At 39.9% G+C, this 12,018-nt stretch overlaps 1 protein-coding gene across 1 annotated transcript in view; it reads left to right on the top strand.

The window, feature by feature from the left end:
* Positions 1 to 12,018, top strand: part of LRP5 (LDL receptor related protein 5) — a 132,430-nt gene that overhangs the window by 107,778 nt on the left and 12,634 nt on the right. The window contains exons 15-19 of the mRNA XM_021555189.2: positions 1,802 to 1,992; positions 4,420 to 4,629; positions 6,885 to 7,010; positions 9,952 to 10,188; positions 10,745 to 10,855. Of these exons, the coding sequence (XP_021410864.1) occupies positions 1,802 to 1,992; positions 4,420 to 4,629; positions 6,885 to 7,010; positions 9,952 to 10,188; positions 10,745 to 10,855 (875 nt within the window). The remainder of the gene's footprint in view (positions 1 to 1,801; positions 1,993 to 4,419; positions 4,630 to 6,884; positions 7,011 to 9,951; positions 10,189 to 10,744; positions 10,856 to 12,018) is intronic.

Below are 12,018 nucleotides of genomic sequence, written 5' to 3'. Positions count from 1 at the left end.
GGTGACGCCTTAGCCAGTTCTGGGTTCTGGAGGTATCCAGCTTTCTCTTCCTGTTCTCTCCTTTGCCTCTGTTCTCACAACCTGTGTGAGGCACCAGGTGACAGCAAAGTACAACCACCTTGTACTGTTCTTTGTGTGGGTGCACATCCCTGCCACCTGATAGCAAAAACAAGAGAGTCTGTATCACCTCAGAATCTGGATCATAAATGTTTAGTCATCATAAAAGAAATGTTTCCAGGGGTAAAGAAAGGAGCATTGAATTTGATATTATTCCTGCTAATGTAGTGGTATAAAGCTTAAACAGTTAAACCTCTTATGTTCTATACATTCTTAAGTTAGTTCTGATGTAATGTGTATCTTAAAAACCTCTGAAATGAATTGAAGCAGGTCGGATGCACTAGAGTGATTTCCCACAGGAGGAAAATTTGTTGTTTTGCTGCAAAGCAGCTTTGGTCAGATTCAGCAGACACTCTCTGCTTCTGGTAGTTAGTAGCTTCCTTCTTAGATGTCAAAGATGGATGGTGCTTTACTGCTCTCTTGAATAAGTTAGATGCTTAAATCCCAGTTTACTGCTAAATGGCTTGCCATGTGCTTGACAGATGTTGAATGACAGTATTTCACAAATGTGTGGATACAGTAGTACCCAGAGACTCTTTCTGGAGTGTTTATAGGACTGGTGTTTTATACCAGTGTACTCTGCACAGTTCAAAAGCTGTTGTGGGGAGAGGGGGATTAGAGGAAAGATTCTAATCTTATTGGGACTAAGTCACTTGGATATAGTTTGTATTTATAAAAGCTTATCTGCTTTCTCCATTAAAATGGGAGTTTGGGTTTGTTGATTTCTAAAACTCTCAACTTTCCTGGTCAGGTTTTCAAGTGATTTAATGCTAAATCCATTTCTAAATAAAAGGAGGAAAAATGAGGAAGATAGTCACAGTGTTTAACATACTATCTGGGAGAGCTGAATTAGTGATCTTCAACGACTTCTGCCATGATTATAGAAATTCCTTCCTCCACCTCTCCCTTGGGTGCGTGTTCTGACTGCTGCCTCCCCTCCTTGTGCCATAAGGAAAGGCTGTGCAGCAATGCAGCCCATGCTCTTGGAGAGTTTGCCCATGTTACTCACCACTGAAAAAATAGTGGACTTTTCATTTGAAGAGGTCTCAGTTCATCGTGGGGGTGCACAAACCCTTTTTTCTCTATGCAGAAGGAGGACAGAGACTGCTTTTGTTTGCAACTTAACTGGCTTAGACAGATGTAAAGAATTCATGGAACTAAGATGTCAGGAACATGCCATCCTCAGGGGTTCTTCTGTAATCTTTTCTCAAATTTGGTAGGAAATTTTACTTGCTGAGAAGGAAAAGTTACCTAGAAGGAGAGGAGGTGGTGGTTAATGTTTTTTTTTTGTTTGTTTGGTTGGTTTTTTTTTTGGTTTTTTTTTGTTTTTGTTGTTGTCAGAAAGAACTTCTGGACTTCGATTTGTAAGTGGGGACAGCTTTACCCAGGGAGAGTTGCAGAAGGTCTTTGCTAGTCTCTTACAACCCCCAATTCCATGCAGGAGCAATGCTGCTGGTGCAGCAGTGCTGAGGCACTTTATGGCCTGGAGATAAATCCCATTAATTTCAGGCTAAGTGTGTCAGCTAGCAGGTGTTTGGTTCTGGATCTTTGCACCTGGGAGCAGTCACCACAGCCATGCCTGTGAAACCATTCCCACTTACAGGGTGGGTTACAAGACCCTGCAGACAAAGGGGAATTGCCTGTCCCTGGAGCTCCAGTTCAGCGGTGCTGTCTCTGTTCTCAGGTACATGTACTTCACCAACATGCAGGAGAGAGCTCCCAAGATTGAGCGTGCAGCCCTGGATGGCACAGAGAGAGAAGTGCTTTTTACAACTGGCTTGATCCGACCGGTAGCACTGGTGGTTGACAACAAACTTGGAAAGCTTTTCTGGGTGGATGCAGATCTGAAGCGCATCGAAAGCTGTGACCTGTCAGGTATGTGGTATGAAGTTAAACATTTGCAGCACAGTGTTAGCATGTGCAGGACATCATTCCCTCTTTGATGCTGACCCTGGTGACTTTCATTTCCACCGCTGCCAGTTCTGTGTAGGCAGTCACAGACAGCAATTGCTGGTGGGCTCCCATCTTTGATGTAATTAGAATAGACATGACTGTAATGATTGACATCCTCCAAGACTGCCATTTGACTTTTGATGTGTTCTGAAAGCGTTGTTAGTCATGGAACCCCTAAATAACCTCCTCTGTGCCCCTTTTCTTTTCTTAGTGGTTTGAAAAGTTTGCATACTTTTCAATTTTTCTCTCTGGAGCTTAAAGTTAGTACGTCAAGGTAGCTTGGAAAAAACAAACAGAAGAAAGAGCAATGATGTTTTTATTTTTTTAATCTGGGTGATAAAACAGCTCAACTGAAACAGCATTGCTGCAACACAGTGGAGAGATGCCAACTCATCACAGTTGTCCCATATTAGTAATATAAAGCATTACTCCATATACAAAGCAACAGCACCTCATGGATCTTAGCACAGTTCATCGCTGACTTTTAAAAGCACTGGGTAGTGCTGAAGAAGTGAGAGCCAAAGTAATGTTGATTTGAATTACTTCCTCTAAATAGTATTTTTTGAGCAAAATACTTTTGAAAAAATATTTGTGAGAACATTCTTTACTGAGCAAAATGGGCATATGTTAGGAAAAGGTTTTTAGCATAAACTAAGGCTGCTGAATAAATGAGACCAAAATTGTGTATAGCATCCTTCATTCCATTTAAACTGGTCTAGATATTCTAGTAGTTAGTAGCTTTATTATTCCATTGTAGACCTGTAGAGGTGACACGGTTTTGGAGGTTCTTGAAGTTTGCACTGTACCCTGATTAAAACAGCAGTCTGCTAAATCAGGGATTAGCCTCAGATGTCCAGTGCTTAATTTTCAGAGAGGGATGAAAGCATTATAAACCCATCTAACAGTTTTCTTTACAAGGTTCTGGAATTTTTCAGTTGGAGTTAGAGCAAAAGTTGGTCTTTTAAGTTCCTTTAGTTTAAAACCATTCGCCCTTGTCCTATCACTATCTGCCCATACAAAAAGTTGCTCTCCCTCTTTTTTATAAGCTCCCTTTAAGTGTGATGAATGGCTCCTTTAAGGTCTTCCCAGAGCCTTCTCTTCTCCAGGCTGAACAACCCCAGCTCTCTCTGCTTGTTCTCATAGGAGAGGTGCTCCAGCCCTCTCTGGTCATCTTCATGACCCTCCTCTGGAGCTATTCTAACAGCAAAACTAATAGAACCTGCTCATGCTTGGCTGAGATCTGCATAATTTATGCAGAAAATTAGTTGAATACAGTTTTCATAGCATTTTTATTATGTGGATTCTATAATCTCATTTTGTGTAGATACTAAAAACTTACATTTTTTTATATACAAGCAGACATAAGGTCATAGTTCCAAAATTAATTATGAGAGCAGAAGCAGCTCCAAGTTATGATTTTGTTTTAAATTTTCATTTTTTGAACCAAATATATCTAGTTACATAGGCATGCACAGGGTCTGAATGGTTTTGGTGAATTAATAGAATAATTTGGAATATCTTTACCCTAGAAAAGAATAATAAAAGCAATAACTAAATGACTTCAAGTGTAGGGCAGTATGCAGTGGAAGACTGCATAAGAAGATGCAAGTAATTAAAGTGAAAACATAATAAATGCATTTTTGCTTGACCTCTTTTTACTCCTTGGCTTAAAGCAGATTTTTACACATTTTTTCATAAAGCAGAGAGCCTGAGCATTTGACAGTGGGAACACTGGAGCATATTGAGTCATTTAAAATTTGGGTTTTCTGGTTGGTTACTAATAAAAAAAGTTGGAGTTTTTTTAAGTGCTTTTCTTTTTTTGATCATATATCTGTGGTAGTCACATAGGCTGGGACAAGGTTTGGTACTTGCCTCTTGCTTTGCAGGATGAATATGTTTTATTTGAGTAATGACAGTGAAACTAAACTGGTTGTATTTCACTCTTGTTTATATATTCCAGAAAAAGTGTACTGCTTCATGTGTGAGTGCACTGTAAAACCTTTGGCCCAAGAGCTGAGTGTGTACCAGCTTTTGGGAGTGCTCACAGCTGCACATAACAGAGATGTCAGTGTGGGGCTGAGCATGGCTGGCTGACCAGCCAGGCTGTGCAGGGATGAGCTGGGTTTCCTGTTCTATCTGCTTGCCCTCCAGACACAGACAGAGACAGGCACTGCTGGTGTTTACCTGAGACTGAACAAGCAGAGACAGATGAAGTCAATGACCTTGTAGCTCACTGTCTCCAAGGTTTGGTTTGGTTTTAGCTGGGATGTTGTTTTGTGATGTTTTTTTTTAAGGAATAACTTAGAAGTTGACTGGTGTAAAACTAGTCTTTGTTTTTGCTGGTCTCAGGTGCCAACCGTGTGACCCTGGAGGACTCCAACATTCTTCAGCCCATGGGACTCACGGTGCTGGGGAATCACCTGTATTGGATTGATCGTCAGCAGCAGATGATTGAGAGAGTGGAGAAAGTGAATGGCTACAAAAGGACTAGAATTCAAGGCAGGATTGCTCATCTAACGGGCATTCATGCTGTGGAAGAGCTTGATATGGAAGAATTCTGTAAGTTTCAGTATCTGATGTCTTGGTCATTGTATCTCAAAGTCCTTATCCAGTTGGATATTGTAATAATGTTGCCCATGGGCTTCAAATGAGCCATGAAATGCTTTCAACTTGACCAGTTGCAGGAGAGGAGAAACAAATTTCTCTTTCTTACTGAGGGAGCTATTGCTGCACAGCAGAACGTGTGATATTGTGGCACTGAGTTACCTGCTTCGTGCAAGCTCACATGACACTGAATTCAGTCTAAAAGCTATTTAAAATTCTGGTTGTTAATTTTCTAAGTACAATCAAGTAATAGTTCTTGGAAAAACTCTAATAAGAAACAAAAGGGTTGTACTTGCCTTTTCTCTAGGTGCTTCAGACTCCCATGTAAAGGTATGCATGGTTTGACTCAGCACAGAGGATGATGTAAAAGTCTGCAGTGAGGGAGGCAAAATGGGGAGGAAGCTCCTGCAATGAGTTGTACTGTGGATGGGGAATTTTTCACCCAACAGAGGTGGAGCATTTTAGGTGCTCACATCTGAAAGGGGTTATGCATTCAGGATGTTCTTTTTCTGGATTAGTGGTCCAAATTACTGTGGTTTATTGGAGAGTGTAAAAACATCTTCAAGCAGTCATTCCTCAAAGTGACAATCTACAGCTCCTCCTATTTAACAGGATTGTAAAGAGACTATAAAATTGGAAACAAAATGTGGAAAACAGTGGTCTCTGTTGCCTGTGATGAGTTGTCTTATATAGGGAGGGTATGTTGGTATCTAATGCATTAATTTTCAGAAAAAAATTATTCAACTTCATAACAAACACTCTGAGTCGCATGCATTAGTGTCTGTGATGGCTGGAAGTATTTTTGAACTTGTGTATATGGGTAAACTGTTACAAATCAGGTAACATAAGCATTTAAACTGTAGTAGATTCTATGGGGTAATCATGACCTAGAGGTTCTTTTTTACTTTCACAATACCCAGCTCTTCTTCTTCTATGCCACTTCACACATTTCACATATATTGGTATATTTCAAAGATAATACTGACTGAAGAAAAAGATTTTTTTTCTTTAATTCTCAACAACGTTAAAAAAAAAGAGGTTTGCTTTTCCCTCATGTGTTTCTTTAAGATAGGGAAAAGAAATCCTCTTTTGCAGCTGAAAAATTTCTACATAGGTGATTTCTGTTACAACAGGGGAGTAAAATACATATACACATGCAGGTATGTATGCATGCACTTCTGTGAGCAGCTCATGCCTGAAACACTGTATAAACTAATAAATTTGTTAAAGGTAGAAAGCAGGTTGCTAAGAAGCCTGGACAGTTGAAAAACAACTTTGGTAGAGAAATTATGATATCTGAACAATTTTTTCCCTGTGTAAATTCTTGGTGCTGAGCAGTAGGAAAGAAAGCACTACTCAGCAGCATCACAAATAACACAGGCTGTAGCCCCACAGATTGCTGCAGCAGATGCTCAGCTACCAGCCTCAATAAGCAGGCAAGAGACTGATTCTCTTCTGACTCCTTTGGGCTGGGGTCATCAGACAGTGACCTCCCATCTCTGTGCCTGTTTCTTGTCCACCTAATGTTCATTAAAACTTGCTCTTTTAGGACCTCTCAGTGTTTCTGGGTAACTGATTTGGAACACAAATGCGTAGCTTCCTGTCTTTAAACAAAGACCCCAAAATCTTTGTCCCTATATTTGCAGTTTTGTGAGGACCAGGGAAGCTGAGGCATTAGATACTAAGAGCTCTTTAAAGGAGAAATCCTGAGGGTTTTGCAGGTTGGCATTGTGCAGTGACATACATTGTTTCTTGATGCCTACCCTAGAAATGCAGGGGGGGATCTAGGTAAGACGTAAATGCAGCCTTCTCAAATCTGCTTTTTCAGTTCTCTTTACCTCAGCTCCCAGATTATTTTTAGAAGTTCTTGAAAGGAGGAAGAAAGTTCTCCATATGATAGAATCATAGAATAGTTAGGGTTGGGAGAGACCTTCTGAAGGTCATGCAGTTCCAATGTCCTGCAATGGGCTGGGACATCTTCAACTTGATCAGGTTGGTCTATTATGACTGTGAGAAATATAGTCCTTATGAAGTAATAAATCATCTTTCAAGCACTGAACTGAAAAATCCTGCATGTGTCTTCCTAATAATTTGTAGTGAAATCTTGGTTACTCAAAAGTGGTTTGTGAGTAGTTTTTTATTTTGTCCTATTGAGGAATAGTTATAATTTCTTTTATGCTACATAATATTATTTTTGTGTGTTTCACCAGCTGTGCATCCATGCTCCCGTGACAATGGTGGCTGTTCACACATCTGCATTGCCAAAGGGGATGGAACTCCAAGATGTTCATGCCCTGAGCACCTTGTGCTTCTACAGAATCTCTTAACATGTGGAGGTGAGTTACATTTAACAGCACTGCTAGTCAATTTATATCAAAAATGTGTTGGCTGAGGTTGCATTCCAATCTAAAATGTGGATTTACACACAGGTTTTCTGTACACATTGTGCTGCACTGTGTGTTAAATTAGTCTTTGGTAGCTCTACCAGCTGTTTTCTGCTTGAGGTTTTGGGCCCATGTGAGTTCTCATTCTGAGCAGAATATTTTTCTTTGGCCTTAAAATGCTTACATCTTCTACTGAGATTTTTATAATTGTATGATGTGACAGATTTGTGCTTTTAACAAGTGTTTATAAGATGATGCATCAACCTGTGATGACCTAGCAGCAGAAATTGTGCCTGTGATTCCCAGAGTATGAGACTCCAGTCTTTGAAATTAATTTGGCCTTCATGTAATGTGAAACACTGTACTGGCTACTTATCAAATGTAGGCTCTGTTGAGATTCTTTTTAATTAAGGTACCTCTACTTTTTCCACATGGTAGACTTTTCCTTTAGCCTTCCTTTTTACCATCCTAGTATTTTTAAAAACTGTTAACGTTACACTTGCAGAGGTACTGGAAAACAAAATGTTGCTTCTTTTTGGGAGGCATTATATCTTGTTTGGCTCTGTTGGTCCTCTTGACTTCTTCTCATGTATTTATTTTGCTGTGGATTTCATTTTCTGGCTGAACTCTGAACTCCCATGGGACAGTCATTTCCATGATAAACTGTTTTCTTTCCCATGACCACAACACGTTATGTGGCTTTAGAGTAGTGGTGGTTACATGGGGAGGGCAGGGTGGATCAATCTAATTATACTTCTTGCTGTAGTGTTGTTGCGCAACGTGGACAGTGAGAGAGTCTCACATTCCACTCCTTTGGATCTTCAGCTATAAATCTAAAATTTCAGGGGCCTCTATTTCAGTGTCTTTTTCTTTTTATTCTAATCTTTCACTAAGCCTGCAACAACTTTTTAACTCATCTTTTCTGGCCTAGTAACAGCCACTACCCAGTGTTTCAAAATAACTTAGTTGTCTGCAGAACATTAGTCCATGTTCTGGACATCCTTATGAATGCTTTTGTCAGTTTTTTTAATGCAAACTTGTTCTTGCTAAGTGCAACCACAGTGCAACATGAAATGTGCCTTTAAATGCAGAAGCAGTGATCTGTCTGTTGAATTATCCAAACAGCACGCTTGTATCAAAATATAATTCACCTTAATGTGTGTGTCTCACATCTTTATCTTATCTACAGCTGTCAGGTCACTGGCTACATTTATAATTCTCATATTGCTCCTCCAAATAATCATAAATGAGGAACTTAAAAAAATCATAATTTTTTCAAGATCCAAGCACTTTTTGGTTTTTATTTGCATTTTGCTTTTCAAACTCTTGATTATCCTTTTGTTTCATTCTTCAGCTTTTTGTCCCTAATGAACAAAGGACAACAGCATGTTAGAAACTGTTTGCATGTAATTCTAGAATTTTTAGCACCACCCTCAGGAGAAAAAATACTCATACAGCTAAGAAACTTATGCTGGGTTCTTTGTGAAGTCTATTCCTGAGCCTGAATCTCAAGAAAAGCCCACTGGGCTTCCAGAGGAGTGTTCCCATCCAGTGCCAGAGCACACCTCTAGCTTGATCTTACTATTGCTATAGGTAGGGTATGATGTGGTTCTCTCTCAATCCAAGTGGTGAATATTTACTCAGAGCATTACTGGGCAACAGCAGCTGTGGGGAGGAGTGGCTGCCTCTGCTAAATGATGTCGTTGTGTCATAGAGTTTTGACCCATCAACTTTTCAAATCAGTGGAAATGTATGTGATTGCTGCAGGGGTGTTTTGAGATGACCCCCACTTTTTGACTGTAACAAATTGCTCCTGATAACAACTGAGTGGATATGCCCATTGTCTATTTCTTTAATTGATAACAATGATGGAAAATTGTGTGCTAACTTGTTGTATGTAAGAATTTGGAGCATTTTTTGCAATAGATTCTTGACCTGGATTGTGTTTGTGTCCTGACATTCTAAAGAAAGCAACTATAGATGCCTTATAAGAGCATAATTGTTGCATCTCTATATGGGTTGTAGCTGCTGCCTAATTCTGTCAGTGCCTCACTGCAACTTGAACAACAGTATGGATGTGAAAATGAGTGATACCAGAGTCTTGGGGTCCATAAAAAGTCAAACTTGAAGGAAATCCCAGCTTTCTTAGGTCCAACAAACACAAAAATGGCTGTGCACAAGTTAAAGTGGTCTGTGTCTGTAGTGAGAGAATATAAGATTAGGGCAGGTCTGCAGTGCTCCTTGCACTGCTCTCTGAACATTTGCTGACCTGCAGCCCAGACACTTTCCAGCAAGAGACCTTAGCTTCCTGTTTACCAGTGCTATAAAGATATTTTTTTCTCCATTCATATTTTTCAATTCATAACTGACTCAGATATTTTTTTGTGGAAAAACCACTGGGAAAATAACAAAACAGATACTGTAGAAGCTACATGTTGTATGTTTTAGATGTATTTAGATGTATTGCAAATTAACTTTTCAGGTTTTTTAATGAAAAATTGGTCCAGGTTAATATAATTGCAGGGATTATAATTGTTTAGAATCTGGTTTGCAATCAGAAATTGAGTATTCTTTTGAATTTATGTATATGACAGTATCTTCCAAAACATGGCTGTTAGAGACAAAGCAAGTATTTGTAGCTCCTGTACTTAGTACAGTGCTTAACTGCTAAAGCAAACTTCTACCATCATGCATCCAGTTTTTGTTATGTAGTTAGTGAAATCTCATTCCCTATACAAAATCATTTTTTCCTCTACACTGGAATCTTAGTGTAGTCAGAGAAGAACTCCAGGGAAAGAATAAATGCTTTCCTTGACAAACTCTGTCATGTTTTTACTCTGTTGAAAGGGATAAGGTTGAGTATATAAATCTGATCTGTTTTCTCTTTCTCCAGAACCTCCAACTTGTTCCCCAGACCAGTTTACATGTGCAACCGGAGAGATTGACTGTATCCCAATGGCATGGAGGTGTGATGGGTTTCCTGAGTGTGATGACCAGAGTGATGAAGATAGCTGCCCCATATGCTCTGCATCCCAGTTCCAGTGTGAGAAGGGACAGTGCATTGATGCACACTTGCGGTGTAATGGAGAAATCGACTGTCAAGATAAATCTGATGAAGCAGACTGCGATAGTAAGATCAGTTTTCCTGAACTCATGGCTCTAACACAAGCATCCCTTTGGGATTCTAACTGTTCTTGAAATGTATGGATAAAAGTCCTTTTTGTTAAGTCAGAGGTTCCTGAATGCAGATAAGAAATCTAGCAGTTACTTAGCAAGGATATATTATACATAATATATCTATTACATATACACAATATAGGTATGGAGTACATAAGGTTTTATAATATGCCACATTACTACATTTTGTTAACATGTCAGGTGATCAACTACACTTTGTTAGGTTAATGTAAGAGATTCTTGCTGATTCGATCTTGGTTTTGCCCCAGCAGGACTGATATGAGAAAGGATTGGGAGTTACTGGGACCAGAATTTTATTTTAGCTCCATTAAGTTAGAGGTATAACAGCAAGGGGGAATAACAGGGATACACAGGCTTGCAGTTTACCCACAGCAGTGTTGTGACACCTACCTTGATCATAATATGAGACTGACTTGTTTCAGTTTTCTCAAAAGGCTCGAATGCTCCTGTGCTGTCAGTAATTGATTTTTCCCTTTCTTTCTGTGCAGCAATTTGCCTGCCCAACCAGTTCCGATGTGCGAGTGGGCAGTGCATTCTCCTGAAGCAGCAGTGTGACTCCTTTCCAGACTGCATGGACGGCTCTGACGAGCTCATGTGTGGTGAGATGGCTTTTCTTGACATTCAGGTGTTGTGTTGGGGCATGTTCTACACCCCCACGCAGAGCCCTGGTCTTTGCAGAGCAGTATTCTTTCAGGGAAGAATACTTCAGAAGGGCCTTCAGAGCTGTCCTTAGGGAAACCTGATTTGACTGTGCACAGTACCTTAGAACTTGTAGAGCTGCTGCTAAGCCTGGAGTGGCTTTTAAAAATGTGCATCCCTATCCACTGCAGTAACAGGGCCAAACTGGAGGCTAATTATGTGGAGGAGCTAACATGCAATGAGCAAGTGTCCACAAGCGACCACAAACTGGTCTCTTACAGTGCAGATGTGAAAAGAATATATGGAGAGATGTTGATTTTTCTGGGAAAAATGTGACTTTGAAGTCTCATGGCAGTAGGTATATGCAAGTTACAGACATGCAGCTGTTGTGTTAGTCCTTAGAGAGTCTGTTACTTTGCAGTCCAAAGTAGACTGTAAAATTCACTTACTTTTGCTGCTCATACAGTTTCTGTTGTTTTGTTTTGGGGTGACTAGAGCATGAAGTATTCAGGCAATAAGGCAGATGGAGGGAGCATTTAGAATCACAGAAGTGGTTTATCAAAATAGCTGAAACACAAAGCATTTTAGAATAAAAGCAAATAGGATGTGCTGGTCTGTAGTTCATTAATGTAGCTTACAAATAGCTTGCACTGGGTTTGTGTAGAGAAATGCTGCACTTACATTGCCTATAGGAGCAGCCTTAGCGGATTGTGAAGTTTTTAATATCTTAGATCTTGTCATGTCTTGAAGCACCAGTTGTCAGAAGCTGTGCCTCTGCTGGGATGAGAGGAGGGTTTGCCAGGTTTGGTCTGGTAGCCTTGTTTCTTCCTTCCATCTTCATGGTGGATACTGCAAGGGGAAGTGTATCATGAGTAAGAATGGTAAAGGAGACCTAGTTGTAAATAGAAAAAAAGGCTAAAAGAATGGGGACAGAAACTGTTGGAACCTTCAGACTGAACATGCTTCTCCCACATCTTCCATTTATCTCTTTAGCTTTCATCCAGTTCCCCCAGTTTCCTGGTTAATATACATATGAATCACATGGGAAAATTGCCTTCCCTGAAGACCATTGCCTATGTGAAAAACAGAGCGGTGTCAGGTTTATCTGGCAAGAATTTTGAAT

This window comes from Lonchura striata, chromosome 6, assembly GCF_046129695.1.
Source record: "Lonchura striata isolate bLonStr1 chromosome 6, bLonStr1.mat, whole genome shotgun sequence".
NCBI classification, from domain to species: domain Eukaryota; kingdom Metazoa; phylum Chordata; class Aves; order Passeriformes; family Estrildidae; genus Lonchura; species Lonchura striata.
Note: the sequence above shows the minus strand (reverse complement) of the source record. Positions and strands in the feature narration are given on the sequence as shown.